General features: G+C 36.0%; 1 protein-coding gene across 2 annotated transcripts in view; it reads left to right on the top strand.

The window, feature by feature from the left end:
• Nucleotides 1–16,835, top strand: part of AFG2A (AFG2 AAA ATPase homolog A) — a 362,485-nt gene that overhangs the window by 2,182 nt on the left and 343,468 nt on the right. For both annotated transcript variants that reach the window (XM_063107833.1, XM_063107834.1), the window contains exons 2-9: nt 2,267–2,388; nt 4,191–4,348; nt 8,709–8,767; nt 9,386–10,030; nt 10,937–11,066; nt 11,410–11,466; nt 13,407–13,530; nt 15,762–16,017. In XM_063107833.1, the coding sequence (XP_062963903.1) occupies nt 2,267–2,388; nt 4,191–4,348; nt 8,709–8,767; nt 9,386–10,030; nt 10,937–11,066; nt 11,410–11,466; nt 13,407–13,530; nt 15,762–16,017 (1,551 nt within the window). The remainder of the gene's footprint in view (nt 1–2,266; nt 2,389–4,190; nt 4,349–8,708; nt 8,768–9,385; nt 10,031–10,936; nt 11,067–11,409; nt 11,467–13,406; nt 13,531–15,761; nt 16,018–16,835) is intronic.

Raw genomic sequence — 16,835 nt, forward strand, 5'->3', positions numbered from 1 at the left:
AGGGTAATGACCAGCATCTTGATAAAGTCTGTTGTCCTAGGTGGTCTTGACCTTCCTTAACTGCCCCGCCTTTGTCTCCCACTACTCTGCCTGTACTCTGTCCTGAGGATGCATCATACTCCCTTATGCCAGGACCTCTGTTCATGCTGTTCTCTTCGTTGAGAAATAGTTTTTTCTTATCTTCATTTAGTATTTCTTACACTTCTGAATTTACAGATCTGAATTTTAACATTACTTCCTTTCAGAAGCATTCTCTGATTTGTCCAAATTAGGTCAGATCCCACATTACAGTCTCTTCTATTACTCTTAGTCATTCTTTCATTGTATTAATCCTACTTCTCAATTGTATAGCTATTCAGAAGTTATTTGATAACTTATCCTACTAGATTATAAACTATGAGGCCAAGGACCTGTGAACAGAAGTGAACACAGTGTCTGCTGTACAGTAGGCACATATTTGCTGAATGAGTAAATGAAGGGTGGATGGTTGTTTGAAATTATCTTTATTATCTTGTTAGTTAATCTGACATTTAAGGTATTCAATAAATATAAAGGTAGTTAGTTAACGGGGAGAGTGGATATTGAGATGTATTTTTAAAGTACTGGAGGAATGAAGACTGGTGAAGGGAATTGTGTGGACAGCTTGAATAGATTTGAATGATGTAAGCAGAGGATACACTGCTGATGTATTGGGAAAAGAGGTCAGTGGATGGGAATTTGAACATGATTTCCATTGATACAGAATGTGGAGGTATTTAGGGAAGCCTGTGATTTGTTAAATCCTGGGGCGTGGTGAATGTGCAGGATAGGATGAAGGGAGGAGAAGAAAACCTAGACTCTTGCAAAAGACTGAATATACCTCTGAGGTAATTGTCAAGTGGGAAATATTTAGGAAGAAAGAAGTGGTAGGAACTAAATATTATGAAGACATGTGACTTCAGGATGCTTTGTTATTGATGGGCAAACTGTAAGAGAACTAATGTTCATAGAAAGGTTGAATTTTTTTTGACTCTTCATATTGTGCAGTATGCTCATTTCACTTTATACTCGGTACTGTTCTTAGCTCTGTGAGATGCTTTGTTTTTCTAGATTGCTTCTCTGATGGCGGAAAGAAAATAAACGTGTGGAGTTATTTTGTAGTGGCAGAGAATAATGTAAATCAGACATACCTCATGGTTTTGCTTTCATTGATTTTTCATTATAAGAAATCTGTTTTTCTGATTATTAAGGAACACTAATATTATGTAGAGCTTTATGGTTATGGTTTATGTGTCTGTAATAAATTTTATAACAACGTTTATGGCAGGCTTAAATTCCATAAGTGTTTCATGGGTTTTGGTGCTGAAAACAAAAATATTGTGTACTCCTGTAATACATTCATTCATTTCATGGATATTTATTGTGCAACTGCTATATTTGATGCACTCTTATGCATTGGAGATACAAAGATAAATATGGTCCAATTCCTGTACCAAAACAGCATACAGTTTGGGAGAAAGACTATAAGACAAATGAACATTATTATGATAAGTGCTAGTATGTGGCAGCACAGGGTGCTGGGAAAAGCAGTGGAGGGACAGCTAACCAAATGTGGAACTTGGTGGTGTGGGGGTAGGTAGGAAGTAGGGAGATGTTGGTAGGAAGGGTGGAGATGATAGCACATCATTTTCAGAGGTGTCATCAGTGAGCCTGAATTTTGGGTCCCTTCTACGGCCAAAAGTTGGAATGACTCATGGTGATTTCAGTCAGTGTAAGTGTGTTTATCTAAGGAATAAGACTTGTGTTGCTATCTTATTCATTTGTCTTTGGTAATAGAAAAGAGAAAGATTTGATTTCTCTCATTTGGGTTGGAAGTGGAAACATAACTTAATCCTGTAGAGCCGGATAGATGTACCAGTTCCCAATTGAACCCTCTGAATGCTAGTAGCTGTCTCAACTTAGAATCTGTACCATGAAAAGCTCAGAGACTCTCTACTGCAAGTGTGTTTAGTTCTTAATGAAATTAGAGACTTAAAAAAACAAAACAAAACACTAATACCCCATAAAACATCCTCTTTTTAGTTAACACTCATATACTGTCAGTAGATTCTCAAAAGGGTTTGGTTTTAAATCTGTTAAAACGACGGTTGGAATGGTAGTTTTTTAGAGTGTGGTAAGTGCATTCATGTGATTATATAGATAGAGGATTTTTATTTACTCCCAAAAAGCATGATTTAACTTCAGTTACAAAATAGTACAAAAATAATTTTCTCTTCCTTCATAATAGATGGCAAAGTTCCTAAAACATTCCAGAATTCCCTTGTTCATTTTGCACTCAACACTATGAAGTCTGCAAACATATGTATAGGTCGACCTGTGCTGCTTACCAGTTTGGATGGAAAGCAAGAGGTAAGAGTAAGAGTTCTTTTCATTTCCTTAATTTAGAAATATTTGAAATGTTTCTGATTTTAATTTTTAACACAAGCAGGAATAAATGAAAAATTGTATGTTGAAAGACATTCACATATATATAAACTCTCTCTTCCTTTGATGTCTACAAGTATGCTGAGAATAGTAGCCCCTAAAATAGAGAGAGGCCTTTCCTTAGGAGGTATGACACATACACTGTTGGCCCCATTTCTCCCAGTCTGTTGGTTAAATTTTCTACAGAAGGGCTGGCCAGTTAGCTCATTTGGTTAGAATGCAAGGTGGTCTAAGGGTTTGGGTCCCCGTACTGGCCAGCTCCCCCAAAAATAAACAAAAAAAAGTTTTCTACAGAAATGTTATTTTGGGTTAAGAAGGTCACCTGTTCAGTATATAAATATTTGATTACTCTCCCTGTTTTCAACTGTGCTTCTTGCTGCCATTTGTCATACCTGAGACTCCACGTCTGCAACCTTTCTGGATCATTTTTAGCACCTTGGCTTTTTTTCTCTACTACTAGCTCCTGCCTCTCCCTTGGTTTCTTCTGGTACTTCTCTTATCCATGGGGGATCCTCTGGAAATGTTTTGAAATCTTTTGTCTGCTGATGGTACCCCTCCCATTCTTTTCATTGTTCTGGGCTTAAACTTATAAAAATCCATTACTGTGTGTTGTGGAAGAGAGGACTATAAATGTGTGAGCTCGAGCCAGAAAACTTTGCTCTTCTCCCTTAACATTTAAATCTGATAAGATCTTGATTCTGACAAAGCTCTTGTGTTATTTCACTTAGTACTTCCTGGATGTAGTCTAAGTTCCAGGCTGGATTACTTTACCAGTTATCTTGCCTTCAATATTTTTCTCATTTTTTTCTTATCACCGGGTAATGCCTTTGTCTTTTTTTACTAAATCTACCTTTCAAATTTTCCACTGTCTTGTTGGGAAAATATAGGAAAATGGTCAGAGTCCCTCAGATGTTCAGAATCATGCCGAGCATTTGATGTAAATATGCATGTGTGCCCAGGTGTTCCTTGGTTATTGTCTAATGTAATTGCACATGTGCACCCAGGTGTCCTGGGTTATGGACTTAAGAATAAAGGACGAGTGGCTCTGATGAACAGTGCCCCCCCCCCAGGGGATGGGGGGGCATGGGTGGCCACTACTGCTGCTGGGGGCTGTTGCTGTAGGTTGTTGCTGCCAGGATCCCTGGGACCCTCTGCAAGACTGCCGCCACTGCTGGACCTGTAAACTTCTGCTGCCGTCGCTGAGGACTGAGCTCGTGTCATCTGACAGTGGCTCCCGGGATCTTTCCCAATTACCTAGCGTGTACCTGCCTGTGAGGGGGTCTGGTGACCCAGCCTAGCATGTGAGGGGTCTGGTGACCCAGTCTGTACGATGGGTTTGAAAGGTCTGAGCCCTAATTCTGACAATATAAATGGAAACTTAGTATAACTAAAATAATGAAACATTTTGGCTTTAGTTATGATTTGCCTTACTTGACAACTGGCTTAGTCCTGTAGCTTTACACGTCTTTACTGTGGGATCATTCCTGATCTTCACAAAAAGATGTAATATATATTAAAATAACTTTTTTGTGTGAACCCATGTAGTGTTTTATTTTTTTTTAATGCAGTTTATCTTGTTGCGACTTGTGTCAGATTAGAACTCCTCTGGCATAAGGACTATGTTTTGCAGTTTCATGTACTTGGTTGTGCTTAGCATTCTGCCTTATAAATTGATGATATTCTATGAACATTTATTTTCTAAAATTTTATTTCCTTTGTCTCGGCAGGTTTATACAGCCTGGCCAGTGTCAGGATTTCCTGGAGGCAAGGTTGGCTTGAGTGAAGTGGCACAGAAGAATGTGGGCGTGAGGACTGGTGATGCCATCCAGGTCCAGCCTCTTGTGGGTGCTGTTTTACAGGCTGAGGAAATGGACGTGGCACTGAGGTTTGGCTCTTTTCTGTTGTGACTGTCTGAATCAATGCTGCTTAATAGAAATATAATGGGAGTCACAAATGTAAATCACATGTGTTATTTTGGATTTGCTCGTAGCCACATTTAAAAAGTAAAGAGAAACAGGTGAAATAAATTATATTAGTTTATTTTATTTAACCAATATATGTAAAATCTTATTTTTCTACACAATAATTGTAAAAAAATTTCTAATAAGATATTTGACATCCCTTTTTTCAAACTAAGTATTCATAATTCAGTCTGTATGTTACACCTGTAGGACATCTTAATTTAGCCACATGTGATTAAGTGGCTGGCGGCCTCCTGTATTAGACAGCATGAACTAAATGAGTGCTATGTAATTTATGGACTAGGGACTCATGTCCTGTGATTAGAGTATGCCCTGACATTTTACGTGAGAGGAATTATTATTGGTGAATATTTAACATTGTTTTTCATCTTGGCTTACAATGTAATCAGGGCTTCTTATATTTCTTATAGTTGTAAAGAAGGGGGTAGAATACTGTGAGTAGACAAGAAACAAGTTTTGATTAAGAATTCTCAAGTAAAGAACCTGACTCTATATTTTAACTCATTGGGTATTCAGTCTAGTAAAATGAACGGTCATTACTATCAGATTTTTAAATAGTCCCTCACTAAAGACATATTGTTTGAATCAACCTATCAATATGTACAGTAATGTGCTACATAACATTTTGGTCAATGATGGACTGCATATATGAGGGTACTTCAGAAAGTTCGTGGAAAGATTCATATTATCTTTATTCTATATTTCCATGAACTTTTTGAAGCGCCCTCGTGTATTAGTCCATTTCTGTTGCTTATAACAAAAATACATGGAAACTGGGTGATTTATAAAGAAAATAAAGTTTATTGCTTACAGTTTCTGAGGCTGGAAAGTCCGAAGTCCTTCTAGTGGTGACAACAGTGATCCCAGGAGTCTCACATTGCAAGATGGTAGAAGCAGAGAGAGACAGATTCTCTTCTCTCTCCTTTTAAAGTCCTCAGAACCACGCCCCTGACCACCATTTTTAATCCATTCACTACAGCATGGTCCTATAATCTAATCACCTTTTCAAGGCTACACCTTTCAATTAGTATAATAGTATTTCCCAACCTCTTAACAGTCACAGTGGGGGCCAAGTTTCTAATACATAGAACTTGGGGAACACAATTCAGGCTTCAGTGAGTTTTGGGGGGACCTAATTCAGTCCACTACACTTCGTGTAACTGTGGCTAGCCTAGGTGTGTAGTAGGCTATACCATCTAGGTTTGTGTAAATAGACTATGATGTTTGCACAATGACGAAATCATCTAATGACACATTTCTTAGAATGTTTCCTTTTAAGTGATATGTGATTATAGTTAAAAGTATATCTTTTGGATATTCTATATCTTTAGGATTTTGACTCAGTGTGCATATTACAAGTCTTATCAAAATTCATTTTAAAAAAGCATCAGGCTGGCCAGTTAGCTCAGTTGGTTAGAGTTTGTGTTGATAACAGCAAGGTCTAGGGTTTGATCCCTGTACTGGCCAGCTGCCCCCCAAAAAGAAAGAAAATCCTGTAAAAAAGCATCTTTTGGTACTTTTATGTTACCATAATAACCATTTTGGGGATGTACATACGCTGTATGTAAGAATCATAAAACATTTTCTAGTCATTAGCTTGATTTTAAAATGTTTTCTTCTCCTTTGCTACCTTTTTGTTTTGTTTTGTTTTGGCAGCTGGCTGGTAAGGGGATCTGAACCCTTGATCTGTGGTATTATAACACCATGCTCTAACCAACTGAACTAACTGGCCAGCCCTGCTACTTTTGTAGATTCTAAGCTTGAGTTTTGGCATATTTTTTCCTTTAAAAACAGGGGAATGTTTTCAGAGCCTATAATAACAATTTAATGGACAATAAAAAGCAGAAAGGAAAAGAGAAGACAACGTATATTGAGCACCTGCTGCATACCAGATGTTTTGTATATATTTCATACACATTACACGCACATGCATGTGTGCACTCACATACTCCTATTTATGCTTTTTCTTCTCTCATTTAATCTTCTAACACCCTGCAAGGTATCCATATTCATTGCTTTTTTAACGATTGAGGAATTGGACTCAATTAGAAGAAGTAACTTGCCTAGTATTTTATGGAGTAGTTAGTAGTACTGCTCAGATGTCTGAAAACATTGCTACAGGCAGCAGTAATCCGTTGACTGGAATTAGCATTTATGATGATCTATGAATTAGTCTGACCTCTTGAGGGTGCAGCAGGCTTAGGTGAATGATGATTGCCTATTGTAGAGGACTGTAAATGTTTTAAACGGAAGCTCGGTTTTTAATTTAAAAAATTTTATATTTTAAATATGACAGCAGAGTGTAGACAAGAAAACTAATTTTCACTGGGGAAAATCAGTAATTTTAATCTTCAATCCTACAGTTGTAATTGAAAATTTTTAGTAGTAATGTTAGAGCTCCTTCTAGTGGAATTGATTTTATCTGCGCCTATTCGTTTTTTAAAAGCAAAAGTGGTTGAGTATTTTTACTGTTTTGTAATATCATCTATTCAAAGTTTAATAAATAAAAGCAGTTTAAGTGAACTGGATTTAGAATTCTATAAACAGAAGTAAATTTAAGCATTTAAGGAGATACAATTTTCTCATTGTTTATACATGTATTTGTTTCATAAAATTTCCTCCTTGTTCCATTTCTTTCTTGCTCTCTCTTTTATATGAATATATAGTTGATTCTAATTGTTTATGGTAGTTATATTCTATTAAATTCACCTTGAATACTGTTAGTAATTACTAAACTGTTGTTCCTAGGGAGAAATAGGTATATATACATATCTTACATAGATTATGACTTTAAATCCTCAAAACAACTCATTCCGATAGGTTCTATTTTCTTTATTTTATGAAAGAGAAGAGAGGTTCAGACATGATAAGGGACTTCCCTGAGGCTTTCCCATTATAGGTGCTGGCTTCAGAGCTGGAGCTTCTTGCCTACGCTGCCCTGTCCTCTATCATATCCATTTTATGGTCATCTCTGAATGAGCTGAAACAAGAGGCAGAGCGTCACCTTGTTCTACCTCATCTGGGAATGTGGGTGTTGGGTGACCCAAATTTTTCATGGCTCTGCCATGTCTACTATTGACCACAAATGCTCTGCAAGTATTGATTTTGGAGTACAAATAAATTCTAGCAAGTAGGTGAATTTGCAAATACAGCATCCACAGATAGTGAGCATTGACTGTATTGTTTTATTACTGATAAATTGATTGAAGAACAAGGTTTAGATTTTGACCAGGTGGGCTTGCAAATACATCTCCCCCTGAGCTTAAACAATCCTTCCCCTCTGCTGGTCCCTGACAGAGCCTGGACATCTGTGGGTTTCTTTTCTGATATGGGCTGCTTACACATGGAGAGGGAGGAAAAATTCTCATGTTCTGAGAACTCTCCAAGAGCAGGTTTCTTTATAAGTGCGGTCATATTTAGGTGTGCTACTTCTTGTGCTTAAACAAGCAACTCTTACTGGAAGATAGGGTTATCAGGAAGAAGAAGGTCTCATTTTTTCTCAGGCATGCCTTTTCTGTAGAATAAACTTTCATTGTAATTGTTACTCTCCTTTTTCCTACTTCTACCTCTTTCAATAACATACTATGTAGAATTTAATTTTCTTAATAATTTATAAATTATACAAAGGGAATGAAGTAAGCTATTAATAAAAGCCTTTCTCCAAGCTAGACAGGTTAAGAAAGGGACTGAATAGTTTAGGCCAGTGTTTAAAAATGTTTTTAACTATGACATGTTATAAAAAATACATTTTTTATCATGATTCATTGTATATGCATACCCGTAGTGCACATATACATACACATGTGTATCTGTATACATGTTTGTGTATAGATATGTGTATGCTTGTATGTATATATACATGTGCATGCTTGTGTACATATGTCTATAAGAAATTAATGTTATAAAAAGCAATATTTACCCTTTCTGTGTGCTGTCTACTCTGACATTTATATTCTGTTAAAAAATGCTGGATGTGACTGACTGAAATGATTTCATGACCCACTAATAGATAATACCCATATTTTGAAGAAAATGATTCTAAACCACTAAGGCACCAAATGGCAAATGGTATTTTCCTGTTTCTAAGAAGTATCTGAAAAGTGTAAATCATCCCAAAATTGTATAAATCATTTATTTTCATATTGTAAGTTAATTATTTTGATTAGGTCTATATTATATAACTATGTACATGTCATTTTATACCACAGTTATTTTCTGGTGTAACTAATGCTGATTTCTATCCCCCTCTCTGTCCTTGTACAGTGACAAAGACATGGAAATTAATGAAGGAGAACTAACTAATTGTATTCTGAGAAAACTAGGTGAGACAAATATTTTATTTTCTTTAATTTTAAGCAGCAAGGCAGCAGCAAATAAAATATAGTGTCTTCAAGGTCTTCTATACATAGTAGTTTTCTTCAAAATAGCTTAGAGAATATTCCCCTCAGTGAATTAATATCCTTTTGAGATAGGGATGTGTTACTTTTCCCAGTTAACTGATTTGCAGTTGTGCACTGGAGAAAAATATATAACCTGTCTGTAGACAGAGTCGGGGGTAGAAGCGAGACGTTTTAACCCTTGTGTTCTTGCACTTTCCAGTGAGAAACACTGTCTTGGAGTGTTGGTATAGGTGTACCATTTTGGTTTAGTTTATTATTGAACATGGAATTCTTGTTTTTTGATATGTTGACAAAATCTTAGGTCTATTGAGTGTAGAGGATTTCAAAGAATCATTTTGTACTTCTGTCTCCAGATAGTGCTGTATCATTGGAGAGTATTAGGTCCTCTATTTTTCATGGAATTACTTTATTAGTACTCCATCTTTGATTTAGTCTTTTCAGTCATGTAGTTTTGTTAATAGATGAAATAAATTGCTATTTAAACAGTAAACTGGTGAAAAAAATTGAGCTAACATGTGTATTTAATAAATTGTTTTCTAGATGGCAGGATTGTTTTACCAGGCAACTTTTTGTATTGTACATTCTACGGACGACCATGCAAGTTGCAAGTGTTGCAAGTGAAAGGGGCTGATGGCATGACATTGAGAAGGCCTCAGAGTGACTCTAACACTGATGCCCAGGGAATGGCCTCTGAACGGTCTAGCATGGAAACCAGTAGCCTGGATGTATCTTTACGGCTAAGCCAGTTAGATCTGGAAGAGCCCTGGAACCCAGCATCAAGAAGTACTCCTTGTAAACCAGTAGATGACAGAATTATAAATAAAACCTGTGACATTTTGTTGGATGTTTCACAGAGCCCTGGGGATGGCAGTGGACCTCTGCTAGAGGAAGTCACAGGTCTTAAATGTAGTTTTGAGTCTGCCAGAGAAAGAAATGAGCAACTTATCAATGAGGAGAGACTGCTAAAATCCACCACCATGGGAGCAAAGTGCAATACTGATACTTTTTATTTTATTTCCTCAACAACAAGAATCAATTTTACAAGTATTCGTACAAATTCAAAAGAGCAAGACAACCAGTTCAAAGTAACTTATGACATGATAGGAGGCTTAAATAGTCAGCTGAAAGCAATTAGAGAAATAATTGAATTGCCTCTGAAACAGCCTGAACTTTTCAAGAGTTATGGTATGATTTTTTCAGTTTTTCTCACCTGATAGTGTTAAATTCAAACTACAAAACATTTGGCCAATTCCATTTATCTAATGATTGCTCACCCTCTTTTCCTGTTTTTATTTCCTGTGTGGTAGGTATGGTAAAAGGTGTCGGTTGCTTAGGGGGATGCCATTTAAATGAGCAATTTTCTGTGATTTGGTTTCCTTAGATTGTAATGTGAGTTAGTGACAGCTTTGTCTCTTCAGGACCATATTTCCACAGTTGCTTGTATTGGATCTAGAATAAATATCTTGTCATGCTAAATCAGCTGAAATGACTAAAGAAATAAACCATTCCCATATACTGGATAAAACTTCTTTGTTAGGAGATGTAGCTATGTGCAGGTCTCCTTGCATTGAAGCAGGAAGTCAAGGGAGTGACTTGACTCCTAGGAAATTCGGGGCTCCCTCTGTATGGTTACTGCCCAGATATATTTGGTATATACTATCTCTCTCTACTTTTTCCTTTTTCATGAATCTTTCTGTATATGAAATGAACCCTTGGATTGACATTTTGCTAGTAAAGTTTATACTTTCCAAGATAGGCAGTTGGAAGAAAATTGGATTGGTGGCTTCTTTTTGTCTGCCCATGTAGTCTGGGCTTTGTTTTCAGATCATTGAATTGTGCAGTGTGGGATGGGACAGTAATGTGGGTGTCCAGACAGTTATTATCGACATACTTCCCCTGTTTTGTTCAGAGAGAGAGACAGTCATTGCTGTGGATCAGTGTGGGTGTGGGGGCAGAAGGTCTGACTCGTACCTTAGTTATACCATGAGTTATAAAATGTAAAGGTAAATTTATTTACCTTTATTAGAAACTTAGTAATTTATTAGAAACTTAGTAATGCTGAATTCAGTGTCCTCTCTTTTTACCATCTAGGAATTCCTGCACCTAGAGGAGTGTTACTCTATGGCCCTCCAGGTACTGGAAAGACAATGATTGCCAGGGCTGTTGCTAATGAAGTTGGAGCCTATGTTTCTGTAATTAATGGCCCTGAAATTATAAGCAAGTAAGTATATGATTAATATATGATTAATAGAGCAAACAATATATATTAATTATATATTAATATAAATATATGATTAAGAGAGCAAACTTAATATTATTAAACATCTTATATATGGTTTTTTAAAGTGGCTGTGTGGTATTGTCTCCAGATATTTTATACATTCTAAATGTATAAATTTGCTTTTTAAATTTGTTTTTTAATATGTATAAAAATTAAGTTTGGAAACTAACTTTTGAAAGTAATTTAAAGTATTTTAGAAATTTTGAAAAGTCAGATTAGCTGTTTTAGACAATGCTTTAAAAACAATAAGAAATGGTTCTTAAATGTATTTTATTTGTTACAGATTCTATGGCGAGACGGAAGCAAGGTTACGTCAGATATTTGCTGAAGCCACTCTACGGTATTCCTTAGTTTTAAATGTTTTGGAATTAATAGTCAAGGCTGTATTAATCAAAGTGAGATACTAGCACTTTATACAAAGCATAAAGAATAGTACAAAAATTATATTGATAGCACTAGAAATAGATTATAGGTCTAGTGAAATTCTATCTAAGCTATTTCTAATATTGTTTTGGAAGTTTGATAAATGGGTTATTAAATTACATAAAATAGAAGAATTAAGACAGAGTGTTATTTGATAAGTCACATGACCTTGCTTGGGCATGTGAATCTATGACTTTCTTTAGGGTACTTAGGCATATCTAGTATATGTAGTTCCCTAAGACTATATATATATATATTTTTTGTCTTTTTGTGACCGGTAAGGGGATCGCAACCCTTGGCTTGGTGTCGTCTGCACTGCGCTCAGCCAGTGAGCGCACTGGCCATGCCTATATAGGATCCGAACCCGCGGCGGGAGCGCCGCTGTGCTCCCAAGCGCTGCGCTCTCCCGAGTGTGCCACGAGGCCGGCCCCCTAAGACTATATTATCATACCCCTTTATGCTTAAAACTTGTTATATTATACTTTGCTTCAAGGGACAACTCTTTTGGCTCTTAAAAACTTTTTATTGATTATTCCTGAGTTTAGGCTACATTGTTACATTGCAGTGAGCATTAGAGTGTGGTCAAATGTTATATTATTCATAATATGGCTATGCCTCTTCTGTTGTTCTATTATTTAGCATCGTAATTACTGCTCTTTTATCACAAGAACTGTCATTTAAAAAAATGTTCCCCCATGGTAGTAGATGAAATAAGTAGTCTGTAGCTCCAGTACTGAAAATTTGAGAACCAGTGCTATACCTTATTGTTTAGTATGTTTTTGTTTGTTGTTATTTTCATGGCAGTTGAGGTTTCTTCTTGTGAGAAAATTCACATCTTTTTATGGGAGACTCAATCATTTTGAAAGTTCTTTTTGTATTAGGTTAAAAAAAAAAAAAGAAGACATTTCTAGTTTATATCCTTTGGGATTTAAACCTGTTACAATACTGTTGCTTTGCCTCACATGGATTTATCACCTCTCTTCCCCTGGGTGATGGAGCCACAAAAGGATTACTCAAAGCCCATTTCTTCTGAGCAGTGAGAGATGCTGAAGGGATTAATTTCCTGGAATCCTCGAGAGAGGTGTTCCTTCCTTTGGAAATTAACCACGAACTGGGGTTCTCACCCTACATTTATTCTCCAGACCAGGAAGTTACAGGAAAAGAACATAGGTGGGGTTTAACAGTAGAGGCTGGTAACATCAGTGAAACAAGCAAAGTGACGTTCCATAATGCAATTTGCAAAAGGTTGAGTTGATCTACCAACAAAAGCTTGATCTTAGCAAGCACTGCTTTTCCCTACAGCAATTTCCCCAGTATTTTACATATCAGTCAAGTGACTTGTCTGTCCTTGAGCCAGCAACTCTTTATCTATAACAGAGACTTTAGCCTAGGAAAGTTTCCTGTCTTTTGCAAGGTTAACGTTTCTATATGTAATTCCAAAAGGTTAGGCTAAACCTGAGACTACAGGGCTTTGGAAAATAGGTCCTGTGAAATACATTTGCTTTATAAATGTTGGTGCTCTCTACACAGTACCTCTGACTTCATTTTCTAAATTGATCCATTCATTACAATTCAGTGGGCATGAGTGGGAGAGTTCTGCCAGGGATAGACTCTAATTTCATGAGCAACAGACTCTTCTTTTAATTGACGGTAGATAGACTATGAGGTTGATGAGTTAATAATTTGAGCAAGAATTATTGTTAAGATTTTTCAGCTTAACATTCTAAATGCCTTTTTCTGTAATGTTATTAAGTAAATCCTAAATTTGGTGTGTTGCATTTTAGTTAAAAAAGTGAACTATGTAAAGTTTAAAATTAAATATAAATTAGAGATTTCATTGTACTTGTTTGTTTTTAGGCACCCATCAGTTATTTTTATTGATGAGCTGGATGCACTTTGCCCTAAAAGAGAAGGGGCTCAGAATGAAGTGGAAAAAAGAGTTGTAGCTTCACTCTTAACACTCATGGATGGCATTGGTTCAGTAAGTACAGCACTAATGTTGATTCTGTGTAGGAAGGAGTTGATTCTTAATAATGTATATATAGTAGCACAAACTATCAAATGTGTCTGAGTCTTTGGGTATTCTAGGATAAGGGCATAGCAACTAGAAGAAAGACCTATAGAATAATTTGCTTCAGTAGATAACTTAGGAACTGCTAGGACAACATAACCTGGCATGTTTTTTAGCATACAAAATAACATATCATGATGGGTTTCTTTTGTGAGAAATAGTATTGACTTAAAAACCTGAAACAATCAGTGAGGAAGATTCAGTAATTAAACTTTTGAGGATTTTATTAAGAAATTTTGTAAGTTTTATTACTCATTTAAATATCAGTTCTTTCTGTGCTTTGTGCTAGGCAAGTGAAAGGAAAGAAAGTGAGAATAATGGAAAATGTGTTTGTCTACATTTATGAAGAATTTACTCATATTACCAGATTCTCTGATAAGGGTATACCTTCTTGTGTTATGTAATTATATGAAAGGAAGGTTCATGGGACTAGTAGAGAAGTGGAATGAAGGAAAACTCTGTCAAGACTGCTGACATCCATTAACCAGAAAAATATGCTTCTTATGCTAGATTGTAAATAACTAAAGTTTTTAGAATCTTAGTATGTTAGAACCAAAAGAAATTTTAGAAATCGTATGTAGTCCCAAGTCCTCCTTCTGCTCACTGAAAACTGTATAATTAAAATTTATTTTTACCGTCTGTTGGTAGAAACTGAACATGTGAAAATAATCGAAGGTTTGGTGTTAAAGTCTCTATTATTTACTGACATGTGTTAAGAATTTTAAGAGTCCACAAGTGAAAGGTTGTCATCTGGTAGAGTCAGGATGACCACCTGATTCTCATTCTTGGGGCAGTACCTAGGTGTGATTGTCATGTCCAGGTTTGGTCTTAGCTTATAAAGTTGGATAATTCAGTATTGTTAGTATGTTGGAGATGGTGGACCTCTGACGACTGACCCATGATAACAACACTCATAAGGGACTGATATATAAACTGGGATGCCAGTTTTATTTGTTTACAATAAGAGATGTAACTATTAAGCAACTAAATATCTTTGTTTATGTGTGACTGTGTTTTCACCCTGAAGGCGAAATACATGTAGAAAGCTGTATTATAATTAAAAGCGTCCTTGGTGAGTAGGAAATCAGATGGAGACTCAGTGTTGGAGGATCTTAATCACCATATCAATCTGTTGCCTCTTTCTTCACCATTGGGATAAGTCTACTGTGGATTGGTGTTCTTGAGCAGGACTGGAAACGTGTGACACTGATGTTTTCCTGAAAATATTTGAGGGCTTATGTTTGTTTTTCTGAACTTGTAACTTGTTGATTTACTGTAGTACATGCATTTTCTTTTGTCATATCCAGTGTAATTGATTAGGTTTGAGTTTTCTTACATAAATCACATTTCAGTTTTGCATGTCTGTATAAGATTACATTTGGGTCATCTGAGTAGAATACTGGATAATTTCTGTAGGTGGTTGATCATGATTATAGTTCTTCATTTTTTGTTTCTAATTTCACTTTCAGAGAGTAAAATCCATATATATTTGAGTGTGGTCGATATTCAGATATTGGTTTTACAAGGATACTTCAAGAAGTTCATGGAAAAATAGAATTAAAAGATAAAAGAATCTAAGAACTTTTTGAAGTTCTTGTATTGTTGCCCATACTCATGTTTTTAGGAATTTAAAAATTTATCAAAATAGAAAATAGTCCATATGTGAAGAAGACTTCTTAGACGACTTCCTAATGGAGTCTTGTTCTATTTGAGTAGTATGTAGGTCATAATCTTTGCTTCCAAATAGGGGAGAAGAACTACATAAAATAATTAAACAAAACAACTATATGTTGATTATGAATGTTATTTATGAGAATGGAATAGTTAAGATGCTAGAAGTGAGGGAGACATCACTTACAGTAGATGGAGAGGTAAGTATTGGAAAACTTTCTAAGTGAGGAAGCATTTAGGCTAAGCTAAATGTTGAAAAATGTGTAATGAAAGTAATAAATGTATAATAAAAATATATTACTAATAAAAGTAATAGATGGTAATAAAAGTGTAAGGGATAGGACTTAGTAGCCTCGACTGTTAGATTCATTATCCTTGTCCATATAGCCAGTGCCCACCTGCTTTTTTTTTTTTTTCTTTTTTTATCTTTTAGGAAAATATGTAATTTTATTTTTATTTTATTTTGTTAGGAAGGAAGTGAAGGACAGGTGTTGGTCCTTGGGGCCACAAATCGCCCTCATGCTTTGGATGCTGCGCTCCGAAGACCTGGACGCTTTGATAAAGAGATTGAGATTGGAGTTCCTAATGCTCAGGATCGGCTAGATATTCTCCAGAAATTGCTTCGAAGGATACCCCATTTGCTCACTGAAGCTGAATTGCTGCAGCTGGCGAGTAGTGCTCATGGATATGTTGGAGCAGACTTGAAAGCCTTGTGTAATGAAGCTGGTGAGTGTGATTTGTTGTGGTGATGGACCTTATTTACATACTGATTATTTACTTATTTATTTTTTTTTAAAAAGATGACTGGTAAGGGGATCTTAACCCTTGACTTGGTGTTGTCAGCACCAAGTGAGCCAAGTGAGCTAACCAGCCATCCCTATATAGGGATCCGAACCTGTGGCCTTGGTGTTATCAGCACCACACTCTCCCAAGTGAGCCACAGGCCGGCCCACTTATAATTTATATCTCACTTATTTTTTAATGGAAATAGCTTTATTTTTTCTAATTGTGAATATGTATTGATTGAAAAAACCTAGATGATTCAGAAAACTATAAAGAAGAAATAAAAATCACTCTTAATCCTACCTCCTAAAGATAACCACTATCATAGCGTATATCCTTCCAGACATTACCTAAGTACACACACATGTAAACATGTACACGCACACATGCATAATCTGATACATTGGTGAAAGTATTGATGTTGACATTATTTGTTGATATTGTGCTATGGAAATTAGGGAGAAGTATCTGTGGGAGAATCACAATTTTTCTTAAGGAGCAGCCTCATATTTGTTGAAGTGCTGGAAAAGTACTCAGCAAAACCCAAGAATTCTATGCCACAGAGTGTGTGATGGTGATATTTTAGTGTGAAAATGTTTAAGGGCTGTTATTAATCATTTACCTCCTTGTCTTTAAGAACTTCACCATGGCGTAATGGTAGTTACTTTGAAAGCTCTTGAGACCTTTTAATGTTTGCACAGTTTCTCAGAGTAATTTTGACCATGTAAAATGTATTCAAATCAGGGCAGTTTTTATAAGTT

The sequence above is a fragment of the Cynocephalus volans genome, chromosome 9 (genome assembly GCF_027409185.1).
Source record: "Cynocephalus volans isolate mCynVol1 chromosome 9, mCynVol1.pri, whole genome shotgun sequence".
Lineage (NCBI taxonomy): Eukaryota > Metazoa > Chordata > Mammalia > Dermoptera > Cynocephalidae > Cynocephalus > Cynocephalus volans.